Source organism: Tenrec ecaudatus, chromosome 8, assembly GCF_050624435.1.
Source record: "Tenrec ecaudatus isolate mTenEca1 chromosome 8, mTenEca1.hap1, whole genome shotgun sequence".
Classification (NCBI taxonomy): domain Eukaryota; kingdom Metazoa; phylum Chordata; class Mammalia; order Afrosoricida; family Tenrecidae; genus Tenrec; species Tenrec ecaudatus.
Genome location: NC_134537.1, coordinates 49,300,535 through 49,328,410, shown reverse-complemented (window position 1 = coordinate 49,328,410; position 27,876 = coordinate 49,300,535). Strand labels below are relative to the sequence as shown.

General features: G+C 38.4%; 1 protein-coding gene across 1 annotated transcript in view; it reads right to left on the bottom strand.

Moving 5' to 3' along the window:
• The window catches only part of SNTG2 (syntrophin gamma 2), a 553,256-nt gene that overhangs the window by 369,271 nt on the left and 156,109 nt on the right, over nucleotides 1–27,876 (bottom strand). The window contains exons 3-4 of the mRNA XM_075555664.1: nucleotides 8,589–8,645; nucleotides 8,429–8,486 (exon numbers count right to left, since the gene is read on the bottom strand). Coding sequence (XP_075411779.1) covers nucleotides 8,429–8,486; nucleotides 8,589–8,645 — 115 coding nt within the window. The remainder of the gene's footprint in view (nucleotides 1–8,428; nucleotides 8,487–8,588; nucleotides 8,646–27,876) is intronic.

Here is a 27,876-nt window from a genome sequence, read left to right as displayed (position 1 = left end):
TTATGTTCATATATAAAAGGAAATAGAACATTGGCACCTCTTTTATTATTCCTCTAGCCCCTTGCTAAGTCATTCACTTACTTGGTTGCTTGGCAGTTATGGGAAAAGAATGTGAAAAATTACTTAGTCGTTATAATCTGTATTATGTTATAGGAAACTTTTAATTTGTAATATTTTGCAAACGTTCAGATTTTCATTATACTTGCAAGAGCTAGAAGTATTCAAGGAGAGAATTTCTAAACCAGTTTCATTTTACTTCACTCCTACATCATAGACTAATCTGTGTAATCTCCTTGCTGACTCTTTTCCTAGCTCCAATTTTTACAGTTCTACTTCACAAATTAGTAAAGCATCTTCTCTTTTTACTTTAAATCTCTAAACAATCATCTTCAATTCAAATTAAGTACCTCTTTGATTTTGTTAATACTGGTACTCCCCCTGAGCTTCATACATGTATATTATATTATCCACTAAATAGGTAACTGAAGTCCAGCATTAACCCCACTACTTTCTGACGTAATATCACTGTTCACCTTCAGCTTAGGCTAAAATGCTCGGATTCAGACATTGCTCCTTTTCATCGTACCCTTCAGCAAGTGCTTGAGATTCTATCCATAAAGTCCATCAAAAATGTGAGTACTTATATTTAAGTACACGAATAGCACCTTAGTGCACAGCTTAGCTCTTATCTGTATTATTACAATAACTTTCAAAATTGTACGTCTGCATTTAATTTTGCCTCCTAGAATGCATTTTCCTATAACTACCATCATGATTTTTTAATGTAGAAAAAATTATCCTAATTTTGGAAGTCCACAAGCAAGTCCCTTTTACTTTTAGTACAAAATTTAAATTTATTCCAAGTACGTCAGCACCCCGGAGAACATGCTGGTGCCAACCATTCCCTTACTCTAGGTCATCAGTCCTAGTGGACCGCATCCTCCATGCTTTCCATGGACAAACAATGGCATTCCCTCACTCTAGATGGTCAGTCCTACTGGACCATGTCCGTGGTTTCCATGGACAAACAATGCCACTCCCATGCAAATGCTGCCATCCTTTTCTCTGTTTAGGTTGCTTGCCCAGCACATTTGTTCAATTTGTTCCTACATATTATTCAAATATTTACTTAAATGATGCCTACATAAATATCTTTATTATCAAAAAATAAATATCTTTATTATCAAAAAAGATGCCTACAAAAATATCTTTATTACCACTCTATCTTCGTTAATATAGTTTAAATTTTTGCAAAAATGTGCTCATTACCTGAAAGTATATTATATTTGCATATTGGCTCTTTTCTGCAGTGGAATGTAAGCTCTGTATTAGTCAGTGCTCTGCATTTTTCCTGATACATGCTTTGAACAATATCTTCTATTTTTTTAGCTCGCAATCTCTTAGGATGGAAACCAATAAACCTGGTCATTTTCCCAGCTTCATACTTAGGATAGAAGTGATTATAAATTATTAGGATCAGAAGAGAATGTAAATTCATTTATTCCTTCTTTCACCAAGAGTTTAAAGAATAGTTCAAAATATTTCTAAGCCTTTCTTCTGGAGATGAATTAAATCACTGCCTACATGAAGAATATTTTATTTCATGCTCAAATCCAATTGTTTCTCTTGGTAATTACAGGTATTTCCAATTCCACAAACTGTGTATCCAAAATTCTTTATTTTCCTGTCCATTTTCCCAACTCACATGGTTACTCTGGGATGAATTTGGTAATTGGTGTATACTTGCTGCTTTTACATTCAACTTGCACATCTTGGTCTGAATCATAAGGCACAAAGACCTCAAGTTTACAAGCTCTCCCTTCATGCCTTACCTTGATAGCCACACTACTACAAAACTTTTATACAAAGTTCCATGGCAACCTTAAAGTCACCTTGTCAGGAAAAACACTTTATCTTCTGGCAGACACTGATGATATCAAATGAGTTAGCCAAGTCTCAGATATCTAGAAGCTAACATTTTAGGAAGTTTTCTCAATTTAGAAATAAGATCTAACTACAAAAATGTGAAAATAATGTGCATCGAAACACATTATACATCACTACTGCATAGATGGATTATTGTGCAATCACACAGTCATATATAATGGCTTGATCAACACAGCAGAAGTACTGTATATACTCAAATATAAACCGACCCAATATCAGCCGAAGCACCTAATTTTGCCAAACAAACTACATGAAAATATGCGGAAAAACTCGCTGATACAGGAGTATATAGGTATATATCTTGCTGTTATTTCTTTGTTTCATCCAACATAAATTGACATCAACAGTGGTATCAGACCCTTTTGATGTTCTCTTATGAATCCAGCCTGGATTTCTGAAAGCTCCTTTGCAATACACTCCTACAACTATTTTGAATTATCTTCAAGCACAAATAAACCAAAATGAAATTCAAATCTAGGAACGATAGGGAAGATCCAAGTGGATGTCAGAGGAAACTGTGAGATGAGCTAAGGACTGCTGAGTGTTAAAGAGACTGGAACAAATGACGAAGTAAAAGAGCTGAACGGAGAATTCCAAAGAACAGTTTGAGAAGACAAAGTAAAGTATTATAACTAATGTAGAAAGATCTGGATTTATAACTTTTAAAAAACACCTCCACTTATTTCTAAAAGTTAAAGAAGTGAAGAAAAAGTTCAAGCCTCAACTTGTAATCATAAAGAAATCTTGGTATAATATTGAGTGATTCAGGAAGAGTAAAAAGAAGATGGAAGGAATACAGTCACAGAACCAAAAAGTATTGGTTGACTTGCAGACATTTCAAAGGGCGCACCTGATCAAACACTGATGGTGCTGAAGCAATAACCACAAACCACACTGCAAAAAATCAATACTTCTGGCATTATGGGACACCAACCGGAATGCTTCCCCATATGGATGGAGTACTGGAAGCACTCATGGGGCTAAGACCTGGCCAGCCTGTCGGGAGGAACCCTGCTGTTGTCCATCCCGAAGAACGGCGATCTCCCACAATGTGGGCATTTGGGAACAGTAGCAACTGACAAACTGTTTCAGCAGGGCAAAAACATGGAAATGCAAACCAAATTCAGAACTGGACTTGCCAAAAAAGATAGTGCTGACATCAGAGGATCCTGATTGAAGCTGAGAATACCATAATGCTGCTCACTTGTGTTTATTGATTAGGAAATGATATGTCACTTGTTGAATCAAAACAAACTGTATAAAAGTTTTTTTGGAGTTAATTTTACTGTAAGAAAAAAGTAAACATTTTTAATCATTGAAAGAAAAGACCACTGGAGGTGATTTGGTACTCCTTTCTTAAATGTACAACCTCATTTTCAGTCTTAAGCTTTGTTTTATTTGTTTTGACCCATTTATCACTCTATGAAATAAGTTTCTTTCTGAATTCAGCATAACATTTTACCTACTGATTGCTCTTACTCCTGTGTTTTTTTTATTTCTTCCTAAGGCTTATATACACATGCACAAATCCAATTTAAAAATATTGTGAGATTATCAAAATGATAATTATATCAACACAATTTTATGTTGACCTTCTTTTCATTTAAAATAAGTTTTGTGGCACAGAAGTTAAAGTGCTCAGCAGAACCTCAAAGGTCAGTGATTAGAACCCATGAGTTGCTCTGGGGGGCGGGGGAGGGTGGTTAGGCCACAGTCCTCTTCCATAGCGATCTGCAGGATTGGAAAGCTTATGGGGCAATTCTATTCTGTCCCACAGGGTTACTACAAACCAGAATCAAATCCACAGCCATGGAATTTTTTCCCCCTTTCAATTATTAATCAGTCAACCAGATGGCTTACAGTGGTGCAGAAGTAATTACACATACCTAATTCAATAATGATTTATTTCTCCCTTGTACAATTTGACTTTAAATCACTGGATCACTTAACTTCTGCATTTTCTGTCAATTTTAAAATTATAACACTTGATATATACAACAGAAGTACTTAAACCAAATTTAAACTGAATCCTTATTCTAAAATGCTTGGAACACTTCAAAAAAGTGTTTTATAATTATAATTCTATTGATTGTAAAACTGAAATTATGTTCTGTTACCATAAGACACGGTATTATGATGTGTCGAGAACTCCTGTTTCTCACCGACCCACTAACGGAGAGAGTCTCGATGAGAGAAAGCTCCTTTCTCCACAGCTCATCAGTTTGCAGCCCCGAGTAAACAGGTTCTGGTCACAATCTTTAACGGCAATTTTGTAAGCTTGGTTGAAATGGGTAAAAATATGAATCAAGCCAATAAATAAAGAACAAAATTTATATGAGACCACTGCGATAAAGAGAGGTTAATAAAAAAGACTTTTATACCAAGGGGGGAGAGGGTAATGGAGGGGAGATAGAGCAATAAGCTAGAGCTTGGGGAGTGTTTTGCCTTGGGTGAACGGGAGTAGTTCACAAAGGGAAGTGAAACAAGGGGGAGGTGATAGGTAAACAATTTGGGGTGATTAGTAGTTTAAAATGCAGAATGCAAAGTTGACAAGCTGAAATAAAGACCCTGCCTAATTGACCCTGTGGCTGCAACAATGAAGGCTGAACATGCTGGTGGGACAAGAATAGAGGAAAGGACCAGGAGGGAAAGAACATTGAGAGAGGTCTAAATACAGGCATGTACATATGTCAATACATTTATTTATAACCAGAGGGGAACAGATCTATGTACTTACATCTACATGTTAAGAATTATGGTAGCAGGTTGGGTCTCAATTCAAGAACTCCCTCAACACAGGAACACTTTAGTCTAATAATCCAGCATTCTGTGATGCTCACCTTCCTGACACAATCGCTGAAGACAAAATGGGTGCATAAGCAAGTGTGGTAAGAAAGCAGATGGTGCCCTGTGATTAAAAGATATAGTGTTTGGGGTCTTAAAGGCCTGAAGATAAACAAGCAGTCATCTAGTTGAGAAGCAACACAGTCCACATCTAAGAAATACACCAGCCTGTGTGATCATGAGGTGTAACTGAATCAGTATCAGGCATCTAACACCCAGAACAAAATCATACCAATATGAATGGGGGTGTGTGTGGAGTGGAAAACCAAATCCCATTTGTAGACAATTAGACATCCCCTTACAGAAGGGTCACATGGAAGAGATGAGCCAGGCATGGTGCACTATAGCACCAACAAAACACACAACTTTCCTCTAGTTCTTTAATCCTCCCCCCACACCCCCCCCACACACTATCATGACCTAAATACTACCTTACAAATCTATTAGACCAGAGAATGCACACTGCTACAGATAAAAGCCCATAACACAGGGGATTCAATAGAGATAAACCCCTCAGGGCCAACGGTGAGAACAGACATACCAGGAGGATAAGGGGAAGTTGGGGGAGAAAGGGGAAATTGAACACGAGGATCAAAAGAGGTATAACCCCCTCCCAGGGGGATGAACAACAGAAAAGTGGGTGAAGGGTAACAGAGTATGATGTAAGATATGAAAATAGTAATCTATAACTCATCAAGGATTCATGAGAGAGGGAGGGCAGGGAAAGGATGGGGGGAAAAGAGGAGCTGATATCAAGGGCTCCAGTAGAAAGAAAATGGTTGAAAATGATGATGGCAACATATGTACTAATGTGCTTGACACAATGGATGGATGGATGGATGGTGATAAGAGATGTAAGAGCCCCAATAAAAGTATTTAATTAAAAAGAGAAAAATGTGTATTGTTTAACTGACTCCTAAGTGTCTTTGGGACAAAATGTGTCTTAACACTGGCAGTATGAATAAGTTTGTTTTATTTTCCAAAGAATGCATTGAATTTTCCAAAGACTATTTTCCAAAGAATGCATTGCATCTGCTGTGAGAAAGACCAATTTTATTTAAATAATCCATACAAAAATGGTCTTACCATAGGCTCTGACTGATTCTATGAACCTCACATTTTATAATTCTCTATTGTTAATTTATTTATATCTTCTGATAACAAATGATGAAGATTTTTTGAAGTTGAAATGTTGCTAGATTTTCCCTAACATTCACATCGATTGTGGCAAGAATGGGATCTATTTGGATGTAGCAAAGTAAAAGAAGATGACAAAAATATCAGGGTTATGATTTGAGTAAAATCAAAAGAAATGGGCCAGATAGACTTTAGAAAACAATAGGGGTTCATCATTCTTCATTTCACTCAACCCTACATGTTCCCATGGAGAGTGGGGATCTTTCAGAATCCTAGAGTCAAAGAGAGAATACAAAAGAACCCTCATTATTATTTATCATATTCTTCTATATGAATTTATTAATCACAGATTAACTCCAACAGTGCCCCTTTGTTCCCATTGAAGCCTTCCATTAGTTTCAGAGCCTACGTTTTGAGAATCTGGTATGCAGAAGGTTATGGAGGGCACTAGGAGCCCAAGGTACATTTGTGGGTACGGCATAGGAAGTAAGCCTCTAATGATCTCTCTCCATCCACAACTGATGGGTGAGAAGAAAGTGGTTTCTAACCTGAATTGATCTGTCTCTTTCCACGATTGGAGAGATGAGTATAAAAGATCAAAGGGATAAGCCTACTGGAACTGTTCAGACCTTGTCAGTTGATTCCCCTGCTGATGCACACTGAAATTGACCTGGGTTTCAACATTTTCTATAGTTTTGTTTGGTGTTTTTGTTTCTCTTGTTCATATTAGAGTTTATCTCACAGGTATTATGTAATTGGAAGTCGCCCTCCGGAAATTGTGCTATATGTTTCTCAGTATATGAAACCCAGGATTGATAAACCTATAGGGACATCAAATAGAATAAGGGTTACAGAGGGATGAGGGGTGGTGTATAAGGGAGACATGTCAAGGAGTCCAGGAAGAAAAAAATGTTTGGTAACTGATTTTGGTAACAAATGTGCAAAACTGCTTGGCATTACTGAACTATGGAATATGATATATTACTAACTCTCAATTAATTCTTTACTGCTCTCACTTTCATTTTCCTGATCTCCATGTTCTTTAGCTGGCAGAAGAGAACACATGTCCATACTCACCACCTGTGGTTTCCATACCCAGGACAATATTCCTCCCTATACTTCTGCAGCCCCTTCTTAGGGTGGTATGTTATAATTCTGCTTTCAATAAGGTTGTTAACATTTTATGTGCAATGCCCTTTTCGAAGTTCTAATGAAATAGATCTGCATTTGATTCCCTTAATTTTTAAAAATATATATTCAGCGTTCAAGCCACTGTATCACCAGATACTGTGGTTGGTAACTTGATATGTCCAACATCAATTCGTTCTTCTCTTCAAGGGCTGGGGGAGCAGTATTAATGAAAAAGGAAGATATCGCATCCGGCATCTTAGAGCTTAAAGGTAAAGAAGTGGCCATCCAGCTGAGAAGCAACAAAGCTCACACAGAAGAAGCACACCAGCCTGTGTGACCACAAGGTGTCAAAGGGATCAGGGACCAGGTAGCAAAGAAAAAAAATCATATCATTGTAAATGAGGGGGAGTGAAGAATGGGGACCCAAGATCCATCTGTGAGCAATTGGACATCCCCTTACAGAAGGGTCGCTGGGAGGAGATGAGCCAGTCAGGGTGCAGTGTAGCAACAATGAACCACACAACCTTCTCTAATTCTTAAATGCTTCCTCCCCCCACTATCATGATCCCAATTCTACCTTAAAAATATAGCTATACCAGAGGATGTACATTGGTACAGGTAGGAACCGGAAACACAGGGAATCCAGGACAGATGATCCCTTCAGGACCAGTGGTGAGCGTAGTGATATGGGAGGGTGGAAGAAAGGAGAGGTAGAAAGGAGGAACCGATTATAAGGATCTACATATAACCTCCTTCCTTGGGGATGGACAACAGAAAAGTGGGTGAAGGGAGACATCAGACAATAGAAAACAAATTAATAATAACGTATAAATTATCAAGGGTTCATGAGTGAGGGACTAGCTGGCAGAGAGGAGGATAAATGAGGAGCTGATGCTAGGGGCTTACATGGAGAGCAAATGTTTTGAGAATTATGAGGGCAATGAATGTACAAATGTGCTTGACACAATGGATGGATGTATGAATTGTGATTAAGAGTTGCATGAGCCCCCCAATAAAATAATTTTTAAAATACTTTTTCAAAAAGAATATAACTACAAAAATAAAATGATAATTTATATAATTAAGAAAAATAAACATGCCCTAAATTTTTATTAGTACAACATGCTAGAGAATCAACAAAAAAGAGGAAATCCCTTAATGAAATGAACTGACATATTGGACATAACAATGAACTCAAGCACAACTTTACGGACGGCTCAGAACCGGGCAATGTTTCCTTCTGTGCTACTTAGAGGGCCATGTGTTCAAACCGACTTAATGGCCTCTCACAACAATGGCCTTTTCAATAATTTAAAATAATGTATTGTTTTATACGCTTTTGCCATGCAGGTTTTTTGGCTGTTTTTACCTGCTTGATCTTTAAATATTTTTGATATGACAACAGGGACCTTGTGTTCAGCACCTCCCTGAAAGACAAAATCAAGAGGAGACTTCAGTTATCATTATTTTATTTTTTAAATATGTTTTATTCACGAGAAAAATCAGGAATAGGAAAAATATGCTCATACCTTTATACTCAGTCCCAAGCCTCCAATAGGGTGTCTGCGAAGTGTAACAGTTCTGCGCTTTAAAAAATTTCAGAAAACAAACTGTTTAGGTTAAAGATAAAATGAGTAGATGACTTTTCATGTAAAATTAGACACATGTGTATAACAACATCTCATAAATACTACTACACAAAATGGCATAAAATCACAATATTTTAAATGTCCGAGCTTCTTTTGCATATATAGAAATAAAGATATTGATAAAAATAGGAACTATTTTAAATTATATAAAATGCATAAAAAGAACCTGTAAGACTGGCCTAATTATTTCCATTGTATATTTAAGGAATGAAGGCTCAGGATAGTGAAAGGACTGGCCTGTGGTCTTCAAGTCAGTGCAAACAGCCATTACAGTGCAAACTTGATGCTTTAAAAAAACCTCTCTTTCCACTCATTTACCAAACTAATCCCCTATTCACTATCCTTTTAGGCGTAGTTCATTTATGTGAAGTTGACTTTTAAGTAATCAATATTAATTATGAATGGTCAACTTTGATGGCATGTTCCAAGGGCATTCTCAGAAATGCAGTGGTCTAAATACTGGGCTAACACCCAAAGGTCATTGGTTGGAACCCACGGGCTGCCCTGTGGGGGACAACGCAGCATGGGGATAGACTTACAGTCTTATAAACACTGTGTGACCATTCTACTCGGCTTCAAAGGTCCATCATGAGTCGGAACTGATTCTGTGACAGTGGGCTTGGGTTTTTGCTTTATGTTCAGAGGTACTTGAATTTTATGGTGAAGCCAAGAAAAGTCTGCTGATTCATAACTGCCCTGTATATGTTTCTGCAACTGCAGGCCTTTAGAGGATCAGACAACCACCTCTTTCTTTTGTAGGTCACTGATGCACTTGAACCGTCAGTGGTCCCGCGGATAGCAGTACAACGCCTATTCCCCAGCACCAGCAGGGCGCCTTGAAAGGTGAAGACATGTTGAGAAAATCTAACTGACAGGAAGTCTTTCGAGCTTATTCAAATTCAAAGAATCTCCAGGTCTTTTATATATTAAATAATGCAACTCTATCTTTTTGTAATCTAAACTACGAGCCCTGGTGGTGCTGTGGGATAAACAATGGACTTCTAACCTCAAGGTCAGCAGTTCAAACCCGCCAGTTAGTCTTTGAGAGAAAGATGAGTTTCTGTTCTTTCTGCTCCACTTCCTGGCAGGATGGAAAGCCTCGAGAAAGTGACACGGACTTGCGATGAGTCAGTCGTCTCCAGGCTATGTATACGCTTCACAGCAGCGACTGTTTCTGAAGTGGACAGCCGATTCCTTCCCTGTGCAGGCCGGGGTCAGCCCAGCCGCTCCTCCGAAAGCTGTTCATGGTGGGTGACCCTGCTGGCATTGGAGATGCCAGCGACACAGCAACACACAAGTCACCGTATTTAAAGAAAGAGCTTTATTTTAGTGTCTTTAGCCTCTCAGAAACTGTTTTTGTCTTTTTCCTTATCCTAGACTACATTCAAAAGAGATTGGTGAATGGAAACATTTTATCGTTGTTTCTAAGAAACATACACTGCAGTTTCCTTGAAAAACATAATCTAAGTATTTAATTGAAATTTCCAGAAAGCGTTTCATTTGTATATCAACCAAAGGACAGAAATAAATTCTATTGCAAATCCTACTGTGATTGCACATCGCTCCCACGGGTGTTTTCATTGGAAACTGAGGGGGGCATCCTTTTATTTGGGGCGCATATGATTTTCTCCCCTACAACAACAAAAGTTAATTTTCTAAGTAAATGTTTCATAAGGAACATGAACTGACAGAAAGGAAGTCCTCCGCTCTCACGCATTCAAAGACATATCCGATAAGCTAAGATCCTACGAGTTTAAAAAATCCACCTAACAATTGTTTCTGTGAGACTCAATAATATGACACAAACTTCTAAGGAAAATTATAAGCAACAGTGGGTTAGATCATTGGGGTGGTTCACATGGTAAACACTTGAAGCTGCTAATTAAAACTTGGAGGTTTGAATCCAAGCTGAGGCAATGTGGAACAAGAGACTGTTAATCTACTTCTAAAAAAAGGCAACCACTGAAAAGTCTATAGAGGACAATTCTACTCCGACACACCGGGGCCAGGAAGAAGTTAGGAACAATGCAATTTATCTTTAAATATAATACTTGTCAGGAATCTCTATTCTACTCAGATGTTATACAATTGTAGCCATCAAATGACCATCTCAACCTTACTGAGAATAAACAAATACAAAGGACTTCGAGGGCTTTGTGAAAAATCCCATTATAGTTTAATGCCAGCCTCTCACAACTTTTTGAAGCCTTCACATATTACATCATGTCAGAAAAATATGTTTTGAGAAAGCACAAGATTGTGTGCCTCAATACTTTACCAAATAGCCGTGGCACATATTTTACAGTTTTCATTTCATTCATTAATAAATAATTTAAAATAAATAGTAAACATGTTACTTGTAGTTAAATAAGTGAACTCCTACCAAACAAACCGGACTTATTCCAAGCAGGTTTTAAACAGGATATACATTTTAAGATTTTAAGACCCCATTATCTATTATCTTAAGCTATCATCTTGATTTTTGAAAATGTTCTAAAATGTCATTTTGGTGCCAATTAAAACAAGTTGTTTAAAGAGATCTGCTCTTGCATCAGTAAAATGGAAATAATAATATGTTCCCTATGTAGGAAAGCAAGTAAGGAAATTATGACAAAGGACATTGGAGATTAGAAAAATTTACAAATATGGAGCTATTAATCTCATCTAGGAAATGTTGTTTTCTATCTTTAAACATTATCTCATTTGAGCAGTTTCACCAAATTTTTCTAAGTTGAGAGAAACATTTTGCCCAAACAATACTCTCATGATTTAACAAATGAAGATTATATAATCATTAAAGCTCTAAACATTATTTTAATATTAAAATAATATTGGCACAATTGGTAAAGCCTAGGACAATTGGGAGAATGGAACAGGACCTGCTCGTGTTTGCTCCTCTTGTGCATAAGGCCACTATGGGCTGGCACTGACTCTAAAGCGCCAAACACAACACAACAATATACACCACAGTCTAATTGAAATCACTATGTGCTGTGCATATGTGCCTGTGTGTGTCTTTAGTTTATTATGATTGTACAGCCCAGCTAAAGCTGGACATTTTATTTTAAAGAAAGTTAAATTTTCCATAATAATTCTGTTAACAGATATTCATACTAGAACCTAAAGCTTCAAAAAACAGTGTCCAATTTGCTAAAAAGAGGACACTATATTCTAAAGTCAACCACAAGTATCTGATAGGAACTGACAGATAACGTTCAGTCACAATGGAAACCATGGCCAGATATCTGAAACTTACAGGTGTATTCATATAAACAGTATTTCTTCATTCTCTGTATTCAGAGGCTTCATGAACAATCAAAAATGAATTCAGAACACATTTAAAATTTATAATAAACTTCTTGGAAATGAAGTCCCAATTCTAAGTAGTTTATACAATAAGTTATTTTCAAATAAAACAAGTTTCTTTTTGCAAATATATATGTAATTTTTTTTCAGAAAATATGTATCTGTATTTTATCATTCATTCCACTTGTGCTTTAAAATTCAATTGTGATCACTTCTTTGTAGCTGACACCATTATAATTGACTTAGCAATCATCCCATTATCTTCACTATAAGTATGTTGACACAAACCCCTATACAAAGATATAGATAACCCTTATCCATTACACAGTTTCCATCACACATAGAAGTAGACAAAAAAAAAAGGCATGAAGGACACTGGAAAGGTTAAACTTCTTAGCCTAGCTAAGTAAAATACTATTTTTCACGGGCCACATAAATGAGATATGATTTGGTCTGCAATTGAATGTTGTATAATTAAATTGTAGACTTAATACCAAATTTGAATTTATAAAATTGGAATATATTTTAAGTTAGAAAGCTTTCAATATTTGGAGTGACCAATTTCAGACTGCTATTATAATAAATGTTTAGTGGACGTGCCACTAAACTTGCTGTCTCTGCTAAGAACCAGGGCCTATTCAGTTTAAAAGAAGTCTTGTTAGCCAGGCAGTCTGAAATTTTAACACTTCAACTTCCCCTCTTCCTGTCTTCTCAAAGAACGTACCATCCCTTTTCCAAGGTTGTTTTGCCTATTGATTGGATGAGCGAAGGCTTGCTTTTTAACAGAAAAATGAAAAATATTTTTCACTATATAATTAAAGAGTTTGAAAAAGAAATTTTAAAAAATAGGCAAATGACTTTACGATACATTTCATTTTATAAAATGGTATATTCAAAAATATTTTCAGAAAAATGTTGATGGACTCATAAAATAAATATGTATTAGATGGCAGGGAGTACCCATTCCAAAGAAAGGTGACAACAGAATGTTCAAATTATAGAACAATATTATTGCTATTACACACAAGTCAGATGCTGCAGAAGACCATCCAACAATGGCTGCAGCACTACACTGACAGGGAGCTGACGAGATTCAGCCTGGATTCAGACGAGGATGTGGAATAAGGGATGCCATTGCTGATGTCGATGGATCTGAGCTGAAACAGAATATAAGAGCAATGTTTACTTGTGATTTATGGACTATGCTAAGGCATTTAACTGTGGGGACTATAACAAACTATGGACCCACTTGTGAAAAAATGGAATTCTAGAACATTACATTGTGCTCCTGCAGAACCTGAACTCTGATCAAGAGACAGTTTTGCCAACAGAGCAAGAACATACTATATAATTTAAATTAGGAAAATTGTGCATCAGGGTTGTACTCTCTCAGCATATTCAATCTGTGATGAGCAATAAGCAGAGAAACTTGAGTATATGAAGAATAATGCAGAACTACCCTAGTACGAAGGATTATTAAAACACTTGCTTAATAAAAGTAGGGAAGACTAGGAGCATTTTCTGATGAAGATAAAGAATTGTAATCTTCAGGATGGATTACAACTCAATGTAAAGAAAGCCCAGATCCTCACAACTGGATCAAGGTAAAGGTAAATGAAAACAAACAAGCATACAGATTGACATTGTCAACCGACTTTTGTCTTGCTTGGATTCACAGTCCATGCTTATGGAAGGAAGCAGCAGTCAAAAGATCAAAGGATACATAAAGCTGGAGATCAATAAAAGGACAACCAGGAAAACAAGGGCAAACAATTCGAGGGTGAATAATGATCTTCTATGACATGATTGGGTACTGACCCAGATTAGAGGGGAGATTAAAAAAAATTCTAGTAGTTAATGAAAAATGAGAATACTTCATGTCAAAACTTACGGGATATGGCGAAAGCAATCATCAGAGGTAGCCTGATAGCAATAGGAGCATATATGAAAAAGGAAGAGACACTTATGATGGATACACTCTCACAAAACCTCCAGCAATTAGAATAGTCAACAGAACAATCCCTCTAACAGAAAAAAAAAAAATCAGGGTCAAGATGAAAACTGGGAAGACAAAGAAACAATGCAGAAGATTAATGCAGCAAAAAGCTGGTTCTGTGAAAGGATAAACAGTATTGACAGACCACAGGCAAACTTAACCAAAGAACGGAAAGAGCAAACAATAATAGACAGAATGAGGAATGAAACAGGGGTAATAACAACAGACACTAATGAGATTAAAAAGATAATCACAAAGTACTATGAAAGTCTGTACTCTAATGAGTTCAACAATATGGAAGACATGGACAAATACTTATAAAAACAATCTTTCCCTAGACTATCCCAAATTGAGGTCAAGAACCTAAACAAACCCAAGCAAATGAAGAAATATATATGGTTTTCAAGAAGTCCTGGACCAGACAGCTTCACAGGAGAATTCTACAAAACATTCAGGGAAGAGATGACACTGATCCTCCATAAAGTATTTCAGAGAGCAAAAAAGGATGGCAATCTCCAAAACTTATTTTATAAAGCCAGCATAACTTTGAAACTCTAAAAAGGCAAGGATCCCACAGGAATGGAGAACTATAGACCAATATCGCTAATGAACATAGATACAAAAATCGTCAACAAGATATTGGCCAATAGAATACAAAAATATATAAAACGTATCATCCATCAGGATCAAGTAGAATTCATCCCAGGGATACAGAGATGGTTTAACACCCAAAAGTCCATCAATATTATACACTGCATTGATAAGAAAATGAATAAGAACCACATGATAATATCTATAGATGCAGAAGAAGCATTTGACAACATCCAGCACCCATTCCTAATTAAGAAGCTCAGGAAGATAGGAATGGAAGGGCAGTTACACAAGTTAATACAAGCTGTCTATGTAAAGCTGACAGCTAACATCATAGTCAATGGAGAAAAGGTGAACTTAATCCACTGGAAAAGGGGACTGACAAGGATGTCCCTTGTTCCCACTTCTATTCAATATCATACTGGATGTCCTAGTTAATAACATAAGACAATGGAAGAACATCAAAGGTATCCAACTGGGAGAGGAGGAGGTGAAATTATTGTTATTTCCAGATGACATGATTCTGTCATTTTGAAAATCCTAAAAGCTCCACAACTGGAGTACTGACAGCGATAGAGGAATATGGAAGAGTGGCAAGATAAAAGATTAACAAACAGAAGTTGATTGGTTTGCTGTACACATCAAAAAAGACCATGGAAGAGGAGATGAAGAAATCAGTACCATTCACCATAGCCAAGAACAAACTGCAATATCTAGGGATATATTTAACCAAAAAAAACAAATTACCTACACAAGGAAAACTACAAAACCCTACTACAGGAAACCAAAATTGACCTTCACAAATGGGGGAATACCCTATGCTCATGGATCAGAAGACTCAATATAGTAAAAATGTCTATCCTACCCAGGGCACTTTATAAGTTTAATGCTATCCCGATTCAAATACCAACAACCTTCTTCAAAGGATTGGGCAAACTGACCACCAATTTCAAATGGAGAGGGAAGAAGCCAAGAAGTAGCAGAGAACTCCTCAAGAAGGACAGAGTCTGAGGGCTTGCTTTGCCTGATTTTCACACCTACTACAAAGATACAGTGGTCAAAACAGCATGGCATTGGCATAATGCCAGATACACAGACCAACGGAAAAGAATAGAAAACCCAAAAATAAAACCATCAGCATATAGACAACTGATCTTCGACAAGGACCCAAAAGCATCAAGTGCGAGGGCAATGCTCTATTTAATAAGTGGTGCTGGAAACAATGGAAATACACATGTAGAAAAATGAAACAAGATGTCTACCTCACCCCATGCACAAAAACAAATTCAAGGTGGATCATGGACCTAGAAGTAAAACTGAACCATCAGGACCATTAGCAAAGGAATTGGGACAAACCTAAGAACCTTGGTCCAGTGAATACAAAGGCTAACTGCAATAGGGCAGGGTACACATGCGGGGAAATCTGAAATTAACAAATGGGATTTACTAAGGATAAAACACCCGTGTGCATCAAACGACTTTACTAAGAGGGTAACACGGCAACACACAGACAGGGAGAGGATTTTTAGCAATGACACAAGAGACAGAGGGCTTATTACAAAAATCTACAATACCCTCCTAGCCTGCAAATAGAGGAAAACAGTTAACCCTTTGAAGAAGTGGGAAAAAGAACTGAAAGGAAGTTTCACGAGGGAGGAGACCCATATGGCCAATAAACATGTGAGAAAATGCTCCTGATCATTACCCATCAGAGAAATGCAAATCAAAACAACCATGAGATACTATCTAATAAATCTGAGGCTAGCCCAAATCAGAAAATCAGAGAACAAATGTTGGAGGGGATGTGGCAAGATAGGAACTCTCCTATATTGTAGGTGGTCCTATAGATATGTACAGCCACTATGGAAAGAGATCTGGCAATACTCTAAAAAGATGGAAACTGACCTACCTTATGACCCAGCTATCCATCTACTGGGTATATACCCAGAAGACGTAAGAAATGAACCACGACCAGTTGCATGAACTCCATTGTTACTGCAGCGCAATTCACAATCGCAAAGAGTTGGAAACAATCTAAATTTCCATCAGTAGATGCGTGGATCAGTACACTCTAGCACATACCCACAATGGAGTACTATGCATCACAGAAAAAGCACTGATGAAACTTGGTGGAAATTATGCTAAGTGAAGTCAGCCAGTCAAAATGAGAGAAGTACGTCCTCTGAGGTAGGGGTAATCAGTATGGTAGGTATAGAAGAGAAGCCACCTATATCATAATATTTGGGTTGAGATACAAGGAATTGGGAGGAGGTACATGTTGGTCAATACAATAATGGGAAAAGGAGGGAGGAGGGACGGAGAAAAGAGGGAGTTGTAAATGAAATGATGACAAAGGGAGCAGGGCACTAATCCACCATGGGGGAGAATACTGGTCTTTTCTACACAGAATCGGGAGTGAGCAGACCCTACCATTATACACAAAACCATGAGGACAGCGTGGTCATGTGAAAGGATGTATGAAAAGAGAGAGCTACAGGGCTGGCCCCAACCAGAGGCAAATTGACCCCCTCCCGGGAAAAGGGTGGGCAAAGAGCAGAAATTAATCTACAGGTTGGGGAGCGGGCACAGCATGCCACACCCACATGGAGGCAGGCCAGTAGGGAGGAAGAGAAAGAGAGCCAGACTGGACTCCATGCTGGCATGTCAGGCTTGGAGGATGACATCCTTTTGGGGAGCTAATGGGACACAGAGGGGATGGGGAAAATGACAACAGCTCATGTCACACTGTACCCTTACTGGAGAAGACTGTGAAAGAGGACATTTCTGGGGTCACATGAGGGGGAAGCAGTGTGGTCTGACCCCCCAAAATGGAGCGAATCAAGAAGGGAGCATACCTGGATAAACAATCTGGAGGAGAAAACAATGGGACCAATGGTTCCGGTGGGACAGGGAGAGGGGAAGGTGGGGGGAGTGGTGTTAACAAACTCAGGGACAAAGAAACAGCAAGTGATCCAAAATCGGCAGTGAGGAGGGTGTAAAAAGCCTGATAGGGCTTGAGCAAGGGTAATGTAACCAAGAGGAAATACTGCAACCCACATGAAGGCAGAGCATGATAGCAGGACAAGAGGAAAGTAAAAGGAAATAGAAGAAATAACTAGGAGGTAAAGGGCATTTATAGAGGTCTAAATATAGGTATGTACATATGTAATTATACTTATTTATGACAATGGGGAATAGATCTATGTGCATATATTTAGAGGCTTAGTATTAAGGTACCAAATGGACATTGGGCCTCCACTGAAGTACCCCCTTAATGCAAGAACACTTTGTTCTATTAAACTGACATTCTATTCCATAATCCTTACCTTCTCGAAAGGATTGCTGAAGGCAAATGTGGTGAAGAAAGCTGTTGGAACCCAGCTATCAAAAGATATAGTGTCTGGGGTCTTAAAGGCTTAAAGGTAAACAAGCGGCCATCTAGCTAAAAAGTAACCAAGTCCATATGGAAGAAACACACCAGCTTGTGATCATGAGGTATCAAAGGGACCAAGTTTCAGGCATCAAAGAAGAAAAAAACCATATAATTGTGTGCTCACCTTCCCAATACGACTGCTGAAGACAAATGGGTGAATAAGCAAATGTGGTGGAGAAAGCTGAGTGGTTCCGGGCTATCAAAAGATATAAGGTCTGGGGTCTTAAAGGCTTGAAGGTAAACAAGCAGCCATCTAGCTGAAAAGCAACAAAGTCCACATGGAAGAAACACACCAGCCTGTGATTACGAGGTATCAAAGGAATCAGGTACCAGGCATCAAGGGGGAAAAAAATCATATCATTGTGAATGAGGGAGAGTCAGATTGGGGACCCAAAGCCCATCTGTGGGCAACTGGACATCCCTTTACAGAAGGGTCATGGGGAGGAGATGAGCCAGTCAGGGGGCTGCGTAGCAATTATGAAACATACAATTTTCCTCTAGTTGTTAAATACTTCCTGCCCTCCTCCCGCACAACCACCACTATCATGATCCCACTTCTACCTTACAAATCTGGCTAGACCAGAGGATGTACACTGGTACAGATAGGAACTGGAAACACAGGGAATCCGGGACAGATAAAGACCTCAGTACCAGTGGCAAGAGTGGCAATACCGGGAGTGTGGTATAGAAAGGGGGAACCGATTACAAGGATCTACATATAACCTCCTCTCTGGGGGACATCCAACAGATAAGTGGGTAAAGGGAGACATTGGGCAATGTAAAATATTACAAAACATTAATAATAATTTATAAATTATAAAGTGTTCATGAGGGAGTGGGCAGTGGGGAGGAAGAGGAAAAAATGAGGAGCTGATACTAAGGGCTCAAGTAGAAAGCAAATATTTTGAGAATGATGATGGCAACAAATGTGCAAATTGCTGGACACGACGGATGTATGGATTGTGAGAAGCATTGTATGAGCCCCAATAAAATAACTTTTTAAAAAAATCAAAGGATATATTGCATTAGGTAAATCTGCTGCATGAAACTGCTTTACAGCATTGAAAAGTTCGAATCTTATTTTGAGATTGAAGGTGTGCCTAATGCAAACCATGGTATTTCCAAGTGCCTCATATGCACATGAAAGTTGAACAAGGAACAATGAAGACCAAAGAAGAGTAGATTTCAATTATGGTACTGGTGAGGAATTTTGAAAGTACCATGGATTGCCCAAACCCAAACAAATCTTTTTATTTTTTAATTTATTTTTTATTTTATGGGGCTCTTACAACTTTTATCACAATCCATACATATGTTCACTGTGTCAAACATATCTGTATATATGTTGTCATCATCTTTTTCAAAACATTTTCTTTCTACTTGAGACCCTGGCATCAGCTCTTCCTTTCTACCCCTCTCCCTCCCCACTCTCCTTCCCCCATGTCCCCGAGATAATTTATGATTTCTTTTTCATGTCTTACACCGACAGCTCTCATTTCACCCACTTTTTTGCTGTCTGTCACTCTGGGAGGGGGGGCCATACGTTGATCATTGTGATCGGTAACCCTCTTTCTCCCCCAGGCCTCCACCTTACCTTCTTAGTATCACTACTCCCCTTTGGTTCCTAAGGGGTATATGTGTTCTGGATTGCCTGTGTTGTGAGCTCTTAACTACCAGTATACATATTCTGGTCTAACCAGATTTGTAAGCTAGAATTGGGGTCGTGGTAGTGGTGGTGGTGGGGGGTAGGAAGCATTTAAGAACTAGAGGAAGGTTGTGGGTTTCGTCTGTGCTACACTGCACTCTGATTGATTCTTCTCTTCCTTGTGGCTATTCTGACTGGGGTGTCCAATTGACTTCTGATGGGCTTTGGGTCTCCACTCTGCCTACCCCTTCATTACCATTGATACGCTTTCTGTCTGTTTGTTCATTTGTTTTCAGTCTTTGATGGCTGATACCTGATCTCATTGACACCTCATGATCACACAGGTTGGTGTGCTTCTCCCATGTGGACATTGTTGCTTCTCAGCTAGATGGCAACTTGTTTATCTTCAAGCCTTTAAGACCCCAGACACTATATATTTTGATACCCGGTACCATCAGCTTTCTTCACATTTGCTTATGCACCCATTTTGTCTTCAGGAATTGTGTCAGGCATGTCAATTGTGCCAGGCATGAATGCAACATACAGACAGGAAGCAGGGAACCAATTGATAGATCTGCTGGGCCAGACCCCAATCCCAACTACATGGGCACCTCCCACCCCAGAGGAATGCACTTCAGAGGACAGCACGGAAGCTGCAGCTGAGGAAGTGGGGTGCATCTGATTACGGGCAAAGGAAGATGGAAAGAGAGAGTGGAACACGCTCTGGCCCACCAAGCCCTGAGGACAAGCCCCGACTCAGAGCAGCCAATGTACAGAAAGGCTCACAGGGCTGGCCCCATCCTAAGACACATCATGTTCCTCACTGACACACACTGCTAAAGGTGACCGCATTGGTGTGACAGGTAAGTTTGCTGTGCCAACATGGTCAGTGAACACACGTGAGATTAGTTGAAGGGCGGAGAGATAAACGGCTCAGCGAGCCTCTTCTCTCGCTCACTTGGTCTTTATCATCAGACCCATGTGCAGTTGTCTTGCTTGTTCTGTGCCTCATTTGCAAGCTACACTACCTGTGGGACACCTAACCCGTGAACAGTGTTGCTGTAATGTGAGGTTCCTTCAAGACCTGCTTCCCCACACTACTGGAATATACATCTAGTGACCTTGGGACTGTTGGACCCTGTCATCTGGCTGACTGTTGGTGACCTGCCTTGCGGTTTGCTGCCTGTGCCCGGATAGCCTGAATTGTTCTACAGAGATCAGTGGGGTACAGAGGCCAGAAGCATCTGATAGCTTTGGAAACTTGGATGCTTCCTTGACTTGTACCCGGTGGCCCTCAAGACTTGAAGGAATGTCCGTGTACTAGCTGTCTCACAGCTGTCTCACGGAAGTGAATTGCACTGAGCCATTTGCACCGCTTTACAGATTAACTGTTTATTTCTTATGTTATCTATCTATGTAAATATATATAAAATATTAGTGTCCTGGTTTTGTTTCTCTAGAGAACCCCGTCTAACACAACTGGAGACACCGTGCAGAGGACGTGTCTGATCTGACCCCACCGCACCAGGGCAAAACACTAAGGGTGTGCAACAGAGCAGCAAGGGGAGCAAAGCAACAAAGTCTCCAAAGAATGCCAAAGGTGAACTTGGGGGCCTGAATGTGGCACCCCACAAGACTCGACTGGAAAACACTCATAAAGGTCAACAGACAGACCTGGAACTGTTGGAGGGCTTTTCAGTTGTTGCTATTAGTTTTTCTTTTTTTCCTTTTTTGTTGTATTAGCTGTGTTGATTTATTTTTGTCTTATTTTTGTTATGTTTTGCTATGCTTTGCTTTTGCACGTATTATTTTCTGTGCATGTCTACCTGGACAAGATAGGTGGGATGAACAATCTGGAGGAGAAAACAACAGGACCGACAGTTCAGAGGGGACACAGGAGAAGGAGAGATGGGGAAAAGGAGTGGGGTGCCAACCAACCCAGAGACAAGGGAGAATACATTATCTAAAATTGATGGCAAGGAGGTCATAGGATGCTTGAGGGAGGGCTCGGACAAGGGCAATGTAGCCGAGGGGTGACCATGAGAGTGGGACAGGAGGAAGTAAATGGAAATAGAGGAAAGAACTTGGAGGCGAGGAACATTTATAGAGGACTAAATATAGGCATGTATATATGTAAATACAATTTATTCTACTAACAAAACACTCTGTGATGTTCACAAATCTGTCTTTTAAAAAATCTGTCTTTTAATAAGTAAAGCTAGAATACCCCTTAGAGGGAAGAATGGTGAGACTTTATCTCATGTATTTTGGACATGTAATCAGGATAGATTTAGTCCCTAGAACAGGAAATCATGCTTACTAATGTAGTGGGGCAGTAAAACATAGGAAGAGCTTCTACAGATACAGGAGCTACATTGATGAGGTCAAACATAAAAACAATTGCTGGCACAGCACAGGACTGGGTACTGTTTCATTAAATTGCACAACAGATTGCTATGAGTCACAACCAACTCACTGGCACCTAACAACAACAACAGTTAAATTTCTCTATTAGTCAAGTAAAGTACATACACTACTAATCAGGTATTTATTATTACTCTTAAAACTTTAATATCCAACTAAAAATCATATCAGTGGGTGCCACTTTCCTGATATGATCACTGAACAAACTTGTGCATAAACAAAGGTGGTGAAGAAAGCTAATGAAGCCCAGCTATCAAAAGGGGGTCTTAAGGCCTTGAAGATAAACAAGCAGTCATTTAACTGAGAAGCATCAAAACCCACATGGAAGAAGCACACCAGCCTGTCTGACCACAAGGTGTAGAAGGGACCAGTCATCAGATATCAAAGAACTAAAAGTTATATCAATGGGTGCCCACCTTCCTGAAATTATCACTGAAGACAAACGTATGCATAAGAAAATGTGGTGAAGAAAGTTGATGGTGCCCAGCTATCAAAAGATAGAATGTCTGGGGTCTTAAAGGCTTGAAGATAAACAAGTGGCTCTCTAGCTCAGAAGCAACAAAGCCCACATGGAGGAAGCACACCAGTCTGTGTGACCACAAACAGTCAAAGGGATCAGGTATCAAGCATCAAAGAATAAAATATCCTATCATTGTAAATGTGGGTGAGTGCAGAGTTGAGACTCAAAGCCCACTGGTAGACAACTGGACAGCCCCTTTCTAAAGGGTTGTGGGGAGGATATGAGCCAGTCGGGGTGCAAGGTAACAAGATGAAACATATAACTTTCCTCTCATTTTTGAATGCTTCCTCCCCACCACTATCATTATCCCAATTCTATCTTGAAAATCTGCTGGACCAGAGGATGGACGTTGGTACAGAGAGCAGCTAGAAACAGGGAATCCAGGACAGATGACTCCTTCGGGACCAGTGTTGAGAGTGGCGATGACTGGAGGGCAGAGGGAATGTGGAGTAGAAAGGGGGAACTGACTACAAGAATCAATGTATAGCCTTCTTCCTGGGGGATGGACAGCAGAGAAAAGGGTGAGGGGAGACATCGGACAGTGAACATATGACAAAATAATAATAATTTATGAATTATGAAGGGTTCATGAGGGAGGGGGGAGAGGGGAGGGATGGGAAAAATGAACAGCTGATATTAAGGGCTCAAGTAGAAGGCAAATGTTTTGAGAATGATGATGGCAACAAATGTACAGATGTGCTTGACACAATGGATGTATGTCAGGATTGTGGTAAGAATTGTACAAGCCCCAATAAAATGATTTAAAAAAAACAAAAAAAAACACCTTTACTATTCACAATGTTAGCTAACAGACTTCACTGTATATATAGATGAATCTTTTGGGGACAATCTATTTTGAGCAGTCATATATACATATATATTTCTAAAGTTAAATTTATGAAAGTGATAAACTATGGGCAATATTGAAAATACAAATTATACCTGGCAGGCTTAAATCAAACAAGAATATACAGCAAAATATCAATGAACTTTTGTTTAATTCTATATCAAGCAGAATTGGTCTACTTGATCAGAAACTGTATCTAAATAAGTAAAAGCACAATATTGTTAGAGTCACAAAGTTTCAAACCCAGGTTAATATAAATTTTCCTCATTAAATTAATGTATATTTACATAAAGGATTTAAATTTTTAATTTAATACTATGTATCAACTTTATAATGATAACCACTAACATTTGAAAGGATAAAAGAGTAAAACTTCAACTATATTTCTAGAATCTACTTTTTCTTTTTAAGGAATGAAGCCTTCTTAAGCAAAAATGGCAATTCACTGGTAAATTAATAATGATTTTATGAAGTTTTGTTTCTTTAATTTCCAACTTTTTATTCATATGAAAATATGTTGATGGAAAGTGATATAAAATGTTTATCAGAATAGGCAGAATAGATTTGTTATTATGACTTTGAGCAATTTAAATTTATATTTGAAACTTTTTTGTCTGTTTTCATGTTTTCATTTCTTGATAAAAATTTCTCACACATATAAGCACATAGATACATAAACTATTTTCCAACCTTAAAATAAGGCTGGTTGTGAACTTTTATAAAGGATATGGCCAAACTATATGCTATTTTAATATTTGTAAGTTGCAGCTTTGCTCATTAAAGTAAAATATGACATTGATGTTACTTAAAAAAACATTTTAATGAGATAATTTCATGATGCCAGAATCTAGGGAAAAGTAGAATTTGCAAGAGTCAGCCATTATACAGACTATACTATAAGTAAGTTGCAGATATTTTGCTGATGATAACATTTCAGTAATGGTCCTTGTCAGATATTGCCAACTTTTCTATTGCTAGCATAAATATCAAAACATTAGTTAAAACTTAACAATTTCTACATTCAATTTATGTTATGTTTTTCAAATCACATTATGTAGGGTTTTCTTTAAAATTATCAGGGTGTTCTTTAGTATCACACTTTGTTAATGCACAATGATCACTACAATGCAGCTCCTTCCTGCCGATGTCAGGAGAGCAACTCTGCGCATGAGCCATCTACTTAGAAGAATAATGACCCACGTGAGATTTTGAGATATTAAAACGCAAAGTAGAATTGGGCTGTAAGTCTAGCACACATACAAGGGCATTTCTCAGCAAGATTTCTACCAATATAAAACAAGTCAGCTAATCAATAAGTAGATAGATAATGGATTACATTTGATAGACAAACATCCCAATTCACCTATGGAAAAAAGATGTCATAGTGAATAAGTAAAGCATAAAATGTAATGTGTCCCTACACTAATCACTTTATGTAATTATCCAACTGGTGACTCGAGATAGAAAAATGAAAACACAGAATTCTTCAGCTTTAGCAAGAAACAATGACAATAATACTTATACAGTGTTATAAATTTAAAATGAATATTTTCCTAATATTAATTAACTTCCTGTAAGAAGTAGCCTTTATAGCTCACTGATCTTTACCTGCTAAGGTTGATCTGATGAGATGCGGGAGACAGCGAGAGCATCAGATGTTCAGAAAGTTGTGTTAAGTTGTCTTCTCTAGAGCAGCAAAATCAGTGACATTTGTATGTGTTCATACACAGAAAGAGATCTTTGTTGATTAATGGCTTACACACTTTTAGACGTATTTAAGACCAGTTCAGTTCAAGTCAGGCTTCCCCTGACACATGTAGCTATGGAAACTGATAAATAGGAAGTAGTATGGTAAAGAGGAGTGGGGGTGAGAAGGGGGAGCTGTGGGGGCTCAGGCTAAAGGATGCAGAGGTAGATGAATCTGGGATTGCCCAGATGAATATGCCTCGCGTTGACTGCTGAGGGACCCTGGGATCAACAAATGAAACACCAGGAGATTGAGGAATCATATACAAGAGCTAACTCTTGCAGAAGGCAAGGGGTCAAAGAGAAATAGGCTCTGCTCAGTCTGTGCCTTATACAAAAGACCTCCCATCGAGGGAGTTGTCATCAGGCTCTGGCCTGATTGATTTGGGGGGGCTCTAACTTTACTCTTAGCCAGTAGAGTGTAGATGACATAATTTCTGTAACAAAGTTAAATTTCATTAAGAAGTTATGAAAGAGCAAACAGACAACAACGGGTATCAGAAGAGACTCTGAAAGTTGCTCTTAAACATTGTGCAGCTAAAGTGGATTGGGAGAAATAATGAAGGAAGCGTGTTGAACAAAAAATGTCAAAGGAAGCTTCCGGAGACAAAGTCAATCATGAAAAGTGTAAAGATCCAAAGTTAAGAAAGTTAAAAGAGAAGAACAGGTGTAGCATATCTCAAGCAGAAATTCCTGGAGAAATCATCCAATCCTTGAGTGGCAATATTGAAGGAATCCATAAAAATATTGAACAAGCAGCAGATATCAAAAGATGGGAAAAATATACAGAGACTCACTGAATTTGTTGACACTCATAACAAGAAATATCATATGATCAAGAAAAAGAATATGATCAATAACAAATAGCACTGAAGGCATTTCTAAAAAAACAAAACCCTGGGGTTGATAGTATACCAACTGAAATATTTATTTTAAAAAATGGTGAAACCTTGGGAAAGCTCATAAGCCAATATCAAGATATTTGGAAGATAGTTACATGGCCAGTTGATAGGAAAGAGTCATATTTGTATCCATTCCAAGAAAGGTAACCAAAACAAATATGGAAATTACTAAATGATGTAATTACTGTTCCACGCAAGCCTAACACTGCTGATGGTAATTCAATAAGGGTTGTAGCACTACATTGTCAGAGAGAAGCCAGAATTTTAAGCAACATTCTGAAAAGGACTTTGTATGCGGGATATCACTGATGGCATCAGAACTAGCTGAAAACAAGTACCATAGAGATGATTGTTTGTTTCTTATTAACTGTGAAAAGCCATTTCAATTTGTTGATAAAAAGAAACAATGAGTAACATTGATGAAAATGGGAATTCCAGACTCTCCATTGTTCACCTGGCGAACCTGTGCACAGACTAAGAAGTGTGACTGTAACAGAACAAGGGTGTACTCTACAGTTTGAGATTAGAGAAGGTGTGCTTCAGGATTGTATGTTTTCAACATGCTGCTCAATGTGTATTCTAATCAAATATTCTGATTGCCTGGACGATATCAAGAAAGAAAGTTCATTGGTAATCCGCAATACACAGTGGCACAGTCAAGACAACACGAAACTTTTGATGAAGATCAAATACTATTGCCATCATCGTGAATTATAAATCACAATAAGCCAAAACCAAACTAACTAATTACCTGTCTGGAGTCAGGCCATTTGACCTGGAAATAGTTCCTGATGGCACAAAAGATGCCTAAGGTCGGAGAGGCTGCTGGTACCAAGAAGCTCTTTCCAGATAGAGGCAGTGGGAGCATGTTTGGGACCTCACACTGTTTGTTCTGCTGGTCTGACGAGGGTGAGTCCACTTGCCTCAAGACATAGGGGTGGTGCATTCAGTGCCCGAGCCAGGAGTGCCCAATCCATGCAGAAGATGAGGATGGTCATGCTGTGTCAGCTCTCCAAAAATTTACTGCTCCATTTCCTCTCCCAACTCTTGTCCTGTTTCTGCTCTTAGTTGGTATTCGGTGTACATTTTTTTAATCATATCTTTTTCATTTAGACGTTCTTTTCTTACAGAGTGTCATGTGGTTTGGCTGCCTATTTGCCATTTTGCAAATAAAATCCTTCCATTTTTTATAAATATGTATTCCTGTGCTACATTTTAATACCTCATTTTATGTCTGTAGACACAATCACCCTAGGTTTGTATTACAAAGCGTATAATTTTTTAATTGGTAGCATATGCCATTTTTAAAATTATCTGTCTCTTGCTTATGGTTTTCTTCCTTGTGGTTTTATACTTTTTGTCATAATTCCAAAGTTTTCTTTGAACTTTGAACTTGAGAATTACTCGAAGCTGGAGTATAAAGGTCTTCCCTGTAGAAAAGACATAGTTCCTGTCCGTGAGATTCTTATAGAACCCCTAAGCCCGATACCACTTTTAATTTCATTCTTTCCAGGCCACCCACATATATATATTCGAACACTAAATCTATATGAAAGCCAACTGGGGATTTTTAAGGAATATATTTGTTACCCCTCGACTTCACCAACGAAACACTTTAGTCCCACTCTCCTTCTCTTTGGCAGATTTTGTTTGTTTTCCAAATTCATTCCCTAAAGCCCTGCCATTTGTATCGCCCTTGCTTGAAGAGAGTGAGGCGTTCTGATTACTCACTCTGTCTGGTTAGACCCTGGTCTCTGT